Source organism: Pseudochaenichthys georgianus, chromosome 2 (assembly GCF_902827115.2).
Source record: "Pseudochaenichthys georgianus chromosome 2, fPseGeo1.2, whole genome shotgun sequence".
Lineage (NCBI taxonomy): Eukaryota > Metazoa > Chordata > Actinopteri > Perciformes > Channichthyidae > Pseudochaenichthys > Pseudochaenichthys georgianus.
In genome coordinates this window covers 819,763-834,158 of record NC_047504.1, presented here as the reverse complement: position 1 = coordinate 834,158, position 14,396 = coordinate 819,763, and the positions used below count along the sequence as shown (strand labels likewise).

The 14,396-nt window shown below is 48.2% G+C and overlaps 1 protein-coding gene across 1 annotated transcript in view; it reads right to left on the bottom strand.

Annotated features, from left to right (window-relative positions):
- Positions 1-1,942, bottom strand: part of LOC139435342 (uncharacterized) — a 37,023-nt gene extending 35,081 nt beyond the window's left edge. The window contains exons 1-2 of the mRNA XM_071205889.1: positions 774-1,942; positions 52-692 (exon numbers count right to left, since the gene is read on the bottom strand). Of these exons, the coding sequence (XP_071061990.1) occupies positions 52-692; positions 774-1,680 (1,548 nt within the window). The 5' untranslated portion in view covers positions 1,681-1,942. The remainder of the gene's footprint in view (positions 1-51; positions 693-773) is intronic.
- Between the last annotated feature and the right edge of the window lie 12,454 nt (positions 1,943-14,396).

The window sequence follows — 14,396 nt, the reverse complement described above, 5'->3', positions numbered from 1 at the left end:
TCAATCATGCATATAACTGCCAGAATAAATACATTGATTAATAGCACTCACATGAACCAGGTAGCCGAAGGCAGTGCCAGTTGTATCCGCCTTTCGGACCTCGGCGTTGGTCATGTTGGAGTAGACCCCCGGACGGTGGCCATAAATGCAGCTCCAATGAAGAGTCATATACCCATAGAGCAGTGTCCGGGTCGCGGTAGTCGGATTGCTGGCCATCACATCCAGGAGCTGAGGGATGCGAGTGGTGGTCGAAGTCAAGCATGTCATTAGGTCGTTGTGGCTCGGCAGACCTTCCATCTTGTCACGCTTCACTTGCATCTGGTGGATAAGTACTTTTCTCTTCAGGGACTTCAGGATGGCAACTACTTCCCGTTTGATTAAAATCATGTCGGTTTGGCTGAGCCTGCTCCCCTTGCACGGTGTGTCGGCCATGTACTTGAGAAAGTGTGATATATTCTTGATGTAGAAGTCGGAGGTCGTGACCTGAAGGCTTGACTTCATCAGGCTCCGGGACCACCCGCGTATCCTCTTGAGATCCCTCAAAAAGAGCCAGTCAGACAGGCGATTGAAACCGTGTGCCATGAAACTGAGGAACGACTTCACTCTGCTTAGTTTGGAGACTGTGTTTTCCTGGAGCCTCACTGGTGGGTCGATACCTGCATAATGCTCCCGGTATCCTTGCAGATACTCCTCTGTGAAATATAAACAGTACTTTAATGACAACACATGATGTGTTACAGAAACTGCATGTGTCACATAGCCAAAACACTTACCCATGATCCGTGGGAATGTTATGTCCCGCATTATATTTCCCCGGCCCCTGCCCCGGAACCAGGGGGAATTTATGGGAGGGGAGGTTGACGAGGCCTCGGTATGGATGGATGCAGGCTCTGAGGAGCTGGATGAATGGGTGTGAGAGCCAGTGGGGGACTTGCTGCAGGCGGGAATGGGAGACGTGCTGCAGGCGGGAATGGGAGACGTGCTGCAGGCAGGAATGGGAGACTTGCTGCAGGAGGGACCTTTCGACTTGGACAGCCTCGTTGGTGTCGACTCTGGTCGGGGTCGTTTCTTCAGAATGACCCGCTCTCGTTCCTCCCCATCGAACGTGGGCATGTCCCCGGCCCGCTGATCCATCCTCTGTCGCTTGTCCTTTATCCTCTGCTGCAACTTGCAGCGCAGGGATTTCACCTCAGCAGCATATATGTCCCGCTGAGCCCTCACTGCGTTAGCCTCCAGCCTCCATTCTTTGCAGTCCGGGTTGTCACATTCATTCACCGGGGACAAGGGTGGAGGTTGTGACAGTATATCGTCGTCTGCCACCGTGTCAACAGCCCAAGCGGTAATCATTTCTATGGTGGGGTTTGTCATTCGGAGTTCATAAAGCTCCTTCTTGGCCACTGTCATTTTCATTTGATTTTGAACCACATGTAGTTCCTCCCGGGCCAGCTCAACATGGTCTCTGGCCAAGTGGCGATCCAGCCTTGTGCCGTGGTACTCGCATCCCAGAATGGTACAGGGATGGAGCCTAATGTTGGTCCGTCCGTTGGCCAACAACAGCAGAATTTTTCTTTCATCCAAGTTACGCACACCATGGTTCCTCTGTAGGTGCTTGCTCAGGGCACGGTAGGAGCTATTGCAGATCGGACAACGGACCGCCATCCGACCTGTATTCTTGAGCATTTCGGTACCGGGAAATGTCACCAGAATCGTGGGTAAAAAAGAAGGAAGCGTGAAAAGACTCACGAAAGACGCACTCAGCTTATTTTCAAATCAGTGTTTGTTTTCATTTGCATCATGGTGCGGTGTCCCATTTAGGCACTCGTTAGGCGGGCAGAGATCCCTGTAATCTCCCCTCACGTTCCTCCAGAGTCTGATTCTCCCAAAGGATACCCGACAGTTTCGGGTACGACCCAGAGGGCGCACGGTGGACGGCCAGGGCGAGGCCGCCACACCGCGCTGGAATCAGGGTCCCGGTGAGGCGCAGGACGGAGCACCCAGCAGTAGCCTCCAGCAGACCCTCGCGCGGTTCCCTCGTCCCTCAGAAGAGGTGGAGAGGCGGAGGGGTGGGTCTTTTCATCTGCTGGCGGGTTGCCGGGATAACAGTATCCTCCGGGGAGGCATTGAACCCCTCTCAACTGCCCCCCGGAGGAGGCAGGGGAGTCAGGTACCCAGAGGGTGGACGGCCAGGGCGAGGCCGCCACACCGCGCTGGAGTCAGGGTCCCGGTGAGGCGCAGGACGGAGCACCCGGCAGTAGCCTCCAGCAGACCCCCGCGCGGTTCCCTCGTCCCTCAGAAGAGGTGGAGAGGCGGAGGGGTGGGTCTTTTCATCTGCTGGCGGGTTGCCGGGATAACAGTATCCTCCGGGGAGGCATTGAACCCCTCTCAACTGCCCCCCGGAGGAGGCAGGGGAGTCAGGTACCCAGAGGGTGGACGGCCAGGGCGAGGCCGCCACACCGCGCTGGAGTCAGGGTCCCGGTGAGGCGCAGGACGGAGCACCCGGCAGTAGCCTCCAGCAGACCCCCGCGCGGTTCCCTCGTCCCTCAGAAGAGGTGGAGAGCCGGAGGGGTGGGTCTTTTCATCTGCTGGCGGGTTGCCGGGATAACAGTATCCTCCGGGGAGGCATTGAACCCCTCTCAACTGCCCCCCGGAGGAGGCAGGGGAGTCAGGTACCCAGAGGGTGGACGGCCAGGGCGAGGCCGCCACACCGCGCTGGAGTCAGGGTCCCGGTGAGGCGCAGGACGGCGCACCCGGCAGTAGCCTCCAGCAGACCCCCGCGCGGTTCCCTCGTCCCTCAGAAGAGGTGGAGAGGCGGAGGGGTGGGTCTTTTCATCTGCTGGCGGGTTGCCGGGATAACAGTATCCTCCGGGGAGGCATTGAACCCCTCTCAACTGCCCCCCGGAGGAGGCAGGGGAGTCAGATACCCAGAGGGTGGACGGCCAGGGCGAGGCCGCCACACCGCGCTGGAGTCAGGGTCCCGGTGAGGCGCAGGACGGAGCACCCGGCAGTAGCCTCCAGCAGACCCCCGCGCGGTTCCCTCGTCCCTGAGAAGAGGTGGAGAGGCGGAGGGGTGGGTCTTTTCATCTGCTGGCGGGTTGCCGGGATAACAGTATCCTCCGGGGAGGCATTGAACCCCTCTCAACTGCCCCCCGGAGGAGGCAGGGGAGTCAGGTACCCAGAGGGTGGACGGCCAGGGCGAGGCCGCCACACCGCGCTGGAGTCAGGGTCCCGGTGAGGCGCAGGACGGAGCACCCGGCAGTAGCCTCCAGCAGACCCCTGCGCGGTTCCCTCGTCCCTCAGAAGAGGTGGAGAGGCGGAGGGGTGGGTCTTTTCATCTGCTGGCGGGTTGCCGGGATAACAGTATCCTCCGGGGAGGCATTGAACCCCTCTCAACTGCCCCCCGGAGGAGGCAGGGGAGTCAGGTACCCAGAGGGTGGACGGCCAGGGCGAGGCCGCCACACCGCGCTGGAGTCAGGGTCCCGGTGAGGCGCAGGACGGAGCACCCGGCAGTAGCCTCCAGCAGACCCCCGCGCGGTTCCCTCGTCCCTCAGAAGAGGTGGAGAGGCGGAGGGGTGGGTCTTTTCATCTGCTGGCGGGTTGCCGGGATAACAGTATCCTCCGGGGAGGCATTGAACCCCTCTCAACTGCCCCCCGGAGGAGGCAGGGGAGTCAGGTACCCAGAGGGTGGACGGCCAGGGCGAGGCCGCCACACCGCGCTGGAGTCAGGGTCCCGGTGAGGCGCAGGACGGAGCACCCGGCAGTAGCCTCCAGCAGACCCCCGCGCGGTTCCCTCGTCCCTCAGAAGAGGTGGAGAGGCGGAGGGGTGGGTCTTTTCATCTGCTGGCGGGTTGCCGGGATAACAGTATCCTCCGGGGAGGCATTGAACCCCTCTCAACTGCCCCCCGGAGGAGGCAGGGGAGTCAGGTACCCAGAGGGTGGACGGCCAGGGCGAGGCCGCCACAACCAGAGAACCAGAAAAAAGGGGTGAAATGGGAAAAAAGTACCCCAAAATAGTGTTCCATAAGGCGGGTAGAGTCCCCTGACAACTCCCCATACCTTTCTCCAGGGTGGGAAAAAGTACAAGTCAACTTTTGGAAGAACCAGAGAAAAGGGTGAAAATGGATAAATTGTATCCGAAAATAGTGTTCCAAAAGGCAGGTAGAGTCCCCTGACAACTCCCCATACCTTTCTCCAGGGTGGGAAAAAGTACAAGTCAACTTTTGGAAGAACCAGAGAAAAGGGTGAAAATGGATAAATTGTATCCGAAAATAGTGTTCCAAAAGGCAGGTAGAGTCCCCTGACAACTCCCCATACCTTTCTCCAGGGTGGGAAAAAGTTTAAGTCAACTTTTGGAAGAACCAGAGAAAAGGGTGAAAATGGATAAATTGTATCCGAAAATAGTGTTCCAAAAGGCAGGTAGAGTCCCCTGACAACTCCCCATACCTTTCTCCAGGGTGGGAAAAAGTTTAAGTCAACTTTTGGAAGAACCAGAGAAAAGGGTGAAAATGGATAAATTGTATCCGAAAATAGTGTTCCAAAAGGCAGGTAGAGTCCCCTGACAACTCCCCCTACCTTTCTCCAGAGTCGGAAAAAGTCTAAGTTAACTTTTTGGAAGAACCATAAAAAGGGGTGAAAATGGATAAAATGTATCCCAAAGTGCTCTCAAAAACCGGGTTTCCGATTTCGTGCAGATGGTAGCTTGGAAAAGATGAATGAATTTTTCTGGCTACACTTAAAGGGGGTCTACTTTGCGGTGCTTTACCGTCCGCCCATCGGCACCCATAGTCGGCCTTATTCACAGCAGCAACACCCAACCTCCATGGAGGATTTTGCTCGTGCCCCTGGCTACACTTAAAGGGGGTCTACTTTGCGGTGCTTTACCGTCCGCCCATCGGCACCCATAGTCGGCCTTATTCACAGCAGCAACACCCAACCTCCATGGAGGATTTTGCTCGTGTCCCTGGCTACACTTAAAGGGGGTCTACTTTGCGGTGCTTTACCGTCCGCCCATCGGCACCCATAGTCGGCCTTATTCACAGCAGCAACACCCAACCTCCATGGAGGATTTTGCTCGTGCCCCTGGCTACACTTAAAGGGGGTCTACTTTGCGGTGCTTTACCGTCCGCCCATCGGCACCCATAGTCGGCCTTATTCACAGCAGCAACACCCAACCTCCATGGAGGATTTTGCTCGTGCCCCTGGCTACACTTAAAGGGGGTCTACTTTGCGGTGCTTTACCGTCCGCCCATCGGCACCCATAGTCGGCCTTATTCACAGCAGCACCACCCAACCTCCAGTGGAGGATGTTATCATGCCCCTGGCAACACTGGTAAACACTGGTAACATATGTCTAGCCGCTGACAGGAACTTGACATCGGAACTTGACATCGCATTTCCATTGAGCGGACTCCCGTACATGGGAAGGGCAAGTCCCACGGTACCTCCGTTCATAAGGCTGACATTTGCCTTACATACCTTAGGGACAAGTGTATAGACATGCAGTTCGGCCCCAGAGCAAAATAAGTGGAAAAAGAACCGGAGACGGACGAGCTTTCCCCACAGAGATATAAAATGTTAAAGTTTTGCACCAGGGGGCGTAATGTCCACTGAGTGGACATCATTGTCTGTGGCGTGTACAGAATGATATGTCCATATCACGTACATCAGTGGTAACCAACCTTTTCAAGCCCAAGATCACTTTTTATTCCAAAATGTAAACCGAGATCTACCAATCCGATATCTTCCAAAAAACCCACTTTGGAGTAAGACTATTCATCGTCATATTTATTTTTGCAATCAATTTATGTTACAACAGGCTCAATGTACGTGTAAAGATGCACACAAAGAAAGACACAGTTATGCACAGTTATCTGTTCAATACAAACTATTAATATTTACAGTATCTGTTCAATACACTATATTTAGTTTCTCAGTTCAATTAGTAGTATTCACATGTACAGATATTAGCCCAGTTCAATGTAATCCATATTAAGTTTCTCTGTTCTCAAGTTGCTCTATCAGCCTGCCTTTAATGAGACTGCTGTGACTGCACATTATCTGTAAGCCTTTTGTAATCTGGCTGATAGTTAGTGATTGCCAGCCGGAGGCAGTCAGTAAGATGTGCGTCAGTCATACGAGTTCTATACTTGGATTTAATTATTTTCATTTGTGAAAAGGCCGTTTCACATAAGTATGTGGAGCCAAAGTAGGCCTTCAGTTTAAGCAGTCATGACACACTCAGTGGATACCTCTCTCTACTCACGAGTGACCAAAAGTCCTGATCTCTTGCTCTGGCCTTCAATTCAATGTCGCTTTGCATTTCAATGATCTCCATGTCAACACCCATAGGTAATGTAAACACCTCCTGCATTTTAGCTGACAGCTGTTCAATGTCAACGCTGAGGAAAGGGTTTGATACAAAACCAACTACTTGCCCCATGTCTTGTAGCTCTACAAATCGAGCACCAAATTCTGATGTCAGTTTGTTCAAATGGGCGCAGAATTGTTCAGGATGGAAAGCAGTTTTGTCTGTGAGGTTTTGTGACACCTTTTCAAGATTTGGGAAGTGTGTCAGCCTCGCATGTCTTAACTGAGTGGTCCACAAACTGAGCTTCACTTTGAATGCCTCCACTGCGCTAATCATGTGACCAAGCTCTCGGTCTTTCCCTTGCAATTCTCGGTTAAGGTCATTAGCCGCGTTCACACTGCGGTACTTTTTCCACAAAGGTTCATGCGAACTTAGTTCATGTGAACTCTTTAGTTCGCATGAACTAAGTACAGATCGCGTTCACACCAGAAAAAGTCCCTGGGGGTGGATTAGGCAAATGAAGCCGCTGACGTCACTTCTTCTTCTTCTGCTTTGGTTTTACTGGCAGGCCGCAAACCACTTCACGGCGTATACTGCCGCCCAAAGTCCCCGGCCGGAAGTCCCCGGAGTTGGGGACTGGCTTCAGTAGAAGCTGCTGGGAGTCCCAGCAGCTTCTACTGAAGCCTTCCGAGTAAATCGCCAGAACGCCGACACCTCCTCATCTCCACCGCTCCCATGTTTTATTTTGTGTTGCCATAAGTTAGTCTCTCTGCGTTTCTGCGCTGAGCTAATGCTAATAATGCTAATGCGAGGATAATAAAATGGCGGCTTCACAACACTTTTTGGGAGTTTTACGGGGCGTGGTTTGCAATCCGCCCAGCCAATCAGGAATATAGCTCTTTTCTCAAAAAAGAGCCGCTCGAAAGTCCCTGCTAGAGAGCAGGGACTTTCGAGCGGATAAAAAGGTTCGCATGAACTACTTTTAGTACCGGCTCTTTTTGGTGTGAACGCGATCATGAACTAAGTTCGCATGAACCTTTGTGGGAAAAGTACCGCAGTGTGAACGCGGCTATTGAGTTTTGCAGTCAGATCGGTAAGGAACCCCAAGTCCAATAACCAAGTATCGTCGGACAGCTGCTCATACTCCTCGTTCCTCGACTTCAGAAAACTGATGATCTCTGGCAGCAAATCCAGAAAACGCTGGAGCACTTGCCCCGACTGAGCCACCTTATATCTGCGTGAAGGATCAGATCTCCATACACAGAGTCGAGCTCATCCAATAAAGACTTAAATAGCCGGTGCTGGAGTGCTTTTGCGCGAATTGAGTTGACAATCTTAACAACAACATTCATTACATGTGACATGTCAATTGCTTTAGCTGCCAATGCCTGTTGATGTATCACACAGTGATAGTTTACAAATGGTGGAAAGTCTGGGTCTTTTCTGCACAGCGCAACAAATCCTGAACGAACACCGAGCATCGCTGGTGCCCCATCGGTTGTGAAGGACACTATTTTATGAATGGGAATCTTGTACTCACAAACATAGTCCTTGAATGCCTTGTACACATCCTCACCCCTGGTTCTTTCTTTCAATGGGATAAGGGCAAGAAAGGCCTCCTTGACAGTAAAATCCGTGAAAACCATCCGGACAAACACACCTAGCTGGGCTATGTCTGTGGCATCGGTAGACTCGTCAAATTGAATTGAAAAGTATTCCGAGAGAGACAAGTCTTTTAATACTTGCTGGGATACATCTTCGGACAATGACTCGACTCTTCTGGCTACAGTAGGTGCACCAAGTGGTACACTTTTTATCCTCGCTTTTATGTCCTCTTTATTTTTGAAATCCGCAAACAAGACGTCAGCTGTGGCGCTCATTGCTTCTTTAATCATCTCACCATCCGTAAATGTTTTTTTGTGCTGAGCCAAAATATGGCTAATCCGGAGGGATGTTTCTGTAGCTGCATTGCTCTTTGCTGTAGGCGCGATGAAAAGCGACTGCTGTGCTTTTAGTCCTCTTTTCAGTTCATCAATTATTTTGGTTCTTAATGTGCTGTTGAGTGGATATGAGTCTTTGAATTTACCATGGGTGCTCGCATGATGGCGCTCCAGGTTGCCCCGTTTCGCCAAGGCTACCGCCTGTTGGCATATGAGGCATATAGTCTTCTCTTTCGTTGATGTGAAAAGAAATTCATGCTCCCATTCCGGGTGGAAATAATACGTTTTTGATTTCTTTTTCGCCGGACCCTCAGCCATATCGATGTTGGTTAAAGATTAGCAGAACTTGGTACAGTTTAAGTTACTCCTCAAGATGACCGTTAAGATACGAATTTTAACCCCACCCACAATTGCATGCAGCAATTCATAGACGTCAACATATCTAATAACCAATTGGAGTTTGTAAAATGACCTGTGCGTGATTCAAATCGACAAACCAGAGCTAGGTCTAAAACGTTTGTTTAAACAACCAACCAGAGCATGAACTTTTTTTTTTTGGAAAATATTTGTTTTTGGGAAAAATATAATTTTCTTTGGAAAATATTATTATATATTTTTTTAAATGCTAGGGATCGACAGTGAAGGCTTTGAAGATCGACCAGTCGATCGCGATCGACCTGTTGGTTACCCCTGACGTACATTAATACATAGAGTGGTCTCCATGAAATAGACATTACAAATAAGTGTTTAAAACGTGCGGAAAACTGTTTGCAATGTCGGGAAAAGTGTTGTGAATACAGACCCAGAGCACAGGTGGTGCAGCACCTGACTTTTCAACCCAGGAATAAGTGTTTGAAATTGGGAGAGAGTGTACACCGAGAACAGGCTGCAGCAACTCACTTTACAATCCAGGAAAAGATGGTTTAAATAGCGGTAAAAGTGATTTAAATACATGTCTATTACACATACTTTAATGCACACAATTGTATCCATGCAGTGTATACATCGTAACCCAGCCTTGCATCATCATTTTGCAGGTAATATGTGTACACTGGATCATTAAGAATGTGCTATTTCTGAATAAATAGCACATTCTGAACATATGTCAAACAGGCTATTTCACACTACCAGGAGACAGAGCGCGAAAACCACCTCTTTCTGGCCCTACACAGAGCCCCAAATGACGGACTAAGCAGCTCCAGCATCGCTCCCTGACATGCGTACTTCCATAACCTCGCGCACCTTGGGTCCCCGGGCCCCAGAACTTAAAGGGGACCTATCATGCAAAATGCACCTTTGTACGTCTTTTATACATGAATATGTGTCCCCGGTGTTCCAGGGAACTCACCAAGTGTCAGAAAACACAACCCTCTCTATTTTCCTCCTTCGCCAAATCTCTAAAAAAGGGGCTGCAACGGATCTGAAAAAAACGGATCCACATTCCAATACTTTTCTACGTCACAAAGAAGTGCTCCGCTTATTGGTCAACTCTCCACCTATCAGGGGAATGAGCCACGGCCACGTGCATTGCCAAACCTCTCATTCGCATCGGCAGGCTAAATAATCAACACCCCAGTCACATCTGTGTTTTTGCCTGCTCTTGCCAGGATGTCTAAGCCAGTTAAACATTGTGCTGTTGTTGGCTGCAAGACTCGGGACAGGGGACTGCATGCAATGCCATCAGTGGAAAAAGAAATGAATCTGTGGCTAGACTTCATTTACAAGGGACATGTGCCAGAAGACCACGGAAGATTTCTCTTTGTGTGTTCCAAACATTTTACCACGGACATGTTTATTAACTTCTCTCAAGTCCAACACGGATATGCCTCCAAACTAATGCTAAACCCGGGATCAATACCAACCATCCGGGACCAGGCCGGTGAGGACACATCCAATTTTGAAGCTGTAAGTTTTTATTTAGCGGTGTTTTTCCTGATAAAGCTATCTCTAGCTTGTAGCATGTAGCATGTAGCTTCGCCGCATCAATGTCGCCTCAAACCCAAATAGTAATCGGTTAGGTGTTTATATATTTTTGTAGCATTTTATTTTGTACGCTCCGCAGTCTTTGCTTTGTCATTTGAATTATCAGGCATTTGCTAACATGTTCAGACATACTGCCGTAATGGCGATCTGTGTGAAGGCTGTACAGCCACGCCCTAGGCGATACCACAAGTATTTATTCTCCTATTTATTAGTATTTTGTATCCTCTACAATCATATTGAGTAAGTTATAATAACAAACGTAATCTTCTGTAGGCAAGTGCCGTTTTTTCCAGCGTTATATGTAAACGCTTTTGTGATTGTAGTCTGTAAGAACGATCAGATATCATCGATCTGTAAGCTAAGCTACGCTACGCTAATGAGACATGCCGTGTTTTGCAGCGTTATATGTAAAAGCTTTTGTGTGTTTACTTGTTTGCGCACATGAATATAAATGGGGGTGTGTTAGGATACAACACTGTGTATGTATGCGAGGGGGGACACACACCACGAGTAAAACTGAGCTAAAGCCCCGTCGGTCTGTTGTTGTTGACAAGGCCTTACCTCTAGCAACAGGCTAATTAGTGGCTAGCACTCATTACAGTCAGTCTACTGAGCTCAGCCCCTCTCCAACACATCATCTGTATTGAGTCAGAAACACAGCATGCACGTTACGGTTCAAAACTAACTCAGATTGGAAAAGGCTAAGCAAAGAGCTTTGCTAAGAAGTTTCAGTTTTTTACATGCATATACTAATCTAAACCACATTTTTTGTTGTGCTTTTTTTACCATTGCACAGCCCTACGTGGCCAACTTGATGGACCTCATCTTCGAGCAAGTCTTTGTGGACCCTGCACCATTATGTGCGACCTGACAGGGAGGAGGTCATCGCCGGGTATGCTACACGGTTCAATTTGGCTGCTGTCTGAACCCAACATCGACATTTCACGGATCAGGAAACTCCCTGCGTATCCCGAGGACAACGCAGGCCGGAATCACCACTCTGAACCTGCGTCCAAGGAAGCCCCAGCACCAGCTCACAAAGCTTCTGTAAAAATATTTAGTGTCATTTATACAAAATACAAGTAGGCTACATTTAGTTTTTTTGTATGGGTTTTTTTAACCGTTGATTTTGACAATAAAGTTCCAAGTTGATATCAAAATGTGTCGTGATTATTCATGTTTGGATGGGTAAAGAATATTCTGATTTCAAAAGCATAAGGTTGTGTGTGTGGACCTTTTTGTCGTACACATGGGTGTGTTATGCCATTGCTGTGTAGTATATAATAGTACAATGACGTCGTGGCGCAATTTGCACAAATAAGTCAATAACTGAGCTTTTAAAAACACATGAAACTACACACATTGCTGACAACTGAGGTGTTGTTGGAGTTATACTTTTTATCATCCTAAGTTATTCAACTTTCCAACGGTTGTTGCAGGATGTTGGAAGAAAAGGACTGTAAACTATTAAACGCAATGAGGCCATTGTATATATGCTGAAAATATGAATGTCTCCCTTTATAAATATATATATATATATATATCGCTGTTTTTGCGTTACAAACTGTACACATTGCATTCTTGCTAATTAGCCAAAATATGAACGGAATAAGGAGCAAGCATTGTAACAGAGTAAAATAAATAGGGACAAAAGCTTGTCAGCTAACCATTCAGAAACGTCCTGCTGCAACCGAGATTTTTGCACCTCCACCAAAACCTCCGCTGCTTCAGGGTCAGTTTCTGGATCAAATTGATAGTATGCTTGAACACATGCATTGCTCTGAGATGACATGTTTATTCGACACTCGTAATCACAGCAAGCATGGTAACGTGACTCTCGCCGGCTCATGCCTGCTCTTCTGCAGGGGGGCGTGGTCAGCTGCTGCTCAGAATTTTCAAAGACGGGCTTGGAATAAAGCGAAAATGAGCGAAACGAGGCATGTCTAAAAAATGATCTGTTTGGTATTTTGAAAAATAAAATCTATAAATATACCTTATATAGGTATGGTCATACACTATATCATTTAAATATAGCATGATAGGTCTCCTTTAAGCACTCCCCCACGGACTACACCCAGATGATCACACCCTCAAGAACCTCGTGCCCCTGGGAACCTTAAAGGGGGGGTGGAGTTTGCGGTGCTTTATCGTCCGCCCTTAAGCTTCCTACAGAGGACACGTGACTACCAGACATTCAGACACTTCTAGGTGACCAGGGGCATGCTTGTATGGAAGTAATTCATTTTGGGTTTTTGACAGAGGATGTGTGCTTAAGTTTGGGTCCCTGTCCCTGTGGTGCGCATGGAGGTGCGAGCACTTTGTGCACTGTGGAGGATGTTCTCATGGCCCTGGTAACACATAAAGGGGGTGGATTTTGCGGTGCTCAACCGCCCGCCCACCAGCATCAATATTCGTCATTCTTCACAGCACCACCACCTGCCTTGCTGGAGGTTCACACTTTAACTTTTTTTTACCCTCCTCTGCCTTACACATCCTCCAACACTTGAGCACTCCTCACTCGGACTAAACCCCTCCATGCACACCACCAGAACCTCGTGCCCCTGGGGATCTTAAAGGGGAAAACACCCATATTTTCAGCATATTGCTTTATCTTCCCTCTCATGCTGCTCACTATTGCCACTTGTTCCACTCCCATTATCCGGTACCAACTCATCATTCTCCACTCCCATTATCCCGTACCAACTCAACTAGGGTGTAATATTAGAATAACATTCAGCAATATATACTAAAATGTGTGTGCAGTTGTTGGTGGGTTTTTAAAAAAAAGATTATCAGAACATTTCAAAGGGGACACAGCCACATTGGATATTAACCTATGGATTAACTACATCGTTTTTATCGTTTTAATGCCATTGAAGACCAGTTTAGACCAGACAAAGAGGAAGGTGAGCCATGTTAGCGCCACTTGTTTTGATGTACGTTTTTGTTGATAACGTCGCGAGTTTGTATCTTTCAGTATTGAGGTGGGCACCGTTAGATTCTGTGTCTTTACGATCATAAACAATGTGTTGGATGTGCAGCTAGGATAAGTAATAAGGGAGCTAGGAGTGATTTTCGGTGCAGTAATAGGTTAGCATTTTTCACTCGGGGCTAATTCAGAGGCTCACTGTAAGAGGATAACAGAGTAGGCCTATGTTTTCTTTTTTTTCTTTTTTTTCACAACAGTTGTATTTGGATGGAATGAATACCTATAGTGATAATTCAAAGTAATAAAATGATTTTTACAGTGAAAAAGTTCAAATGGAACTAATGGTTCCCAAATTACCCAGAGGTGAGTCCGCTTGGACTTTATTTTTCTAAACCTCTCTAAAAAGATCAAATTTCACTTGTTTTGCATCAATCTTGATACAGGGTACTTATTATATGTTATAGTTTGGATTCCTAAAGCATTTAGTCTACTTGCCCATCATTCAAGGGTGGTTTTCACTATAAGTAATGGGGTTTTAAATAAAAACATCTATATTGAGTCTAACACTTCTACATCCAACTCACAGATGTAACCTTGCTTTGAGAGAAAAGATTATTAATTTACCCCTTTTAGAAGTGAAGATATAGTCTTTGTTGTGTTAGTGGCATTTTCGAGCCTGAAACCTGAAAAACAGGCTCAGGGCTTAAGAGGTTAAGAACACTCCAAGCCGGTGACCGTACAGTGAGGCCAGGTAGGCAGTGCCCGAAGAGGTTACACTGGTCCAAGGAGGTATGGCGCTTTTCCAGTCGAGCTGCAATGACAAGGGAAATAAAATATGTATTCTTTCATCCATTTATTTGAATTGCTACATCACCCTGTTAATTATAACAAATGTATTATAACATTTGGGGATGGCCACCAGTGCCAATCGGCGGCAATCCTGGAGCTCCTTCATGGAGTGCATGGTGGCATCTTTCTTCCCCTTCACCCTCATCTGATGGAGGACCACCGGGCGCATCCAGGATTTGATCGAGGCCTTCAGCTCCCTTACAACCCTCGTCAGATCCCTCTTGCTGAGGCGCGAGGAAGGAGGTGGGGTCTCTTGAATAAAAACGACAAACTGTCTCACGTTTTTGAGATAGTGTAAGGTTGTTGTAAGAGACATGTTGTTTGTTCTCAGAGACTTCACCCATCTACAATACAAAGACATAAGCACAAGGATACTCATTAACCCTCCTGT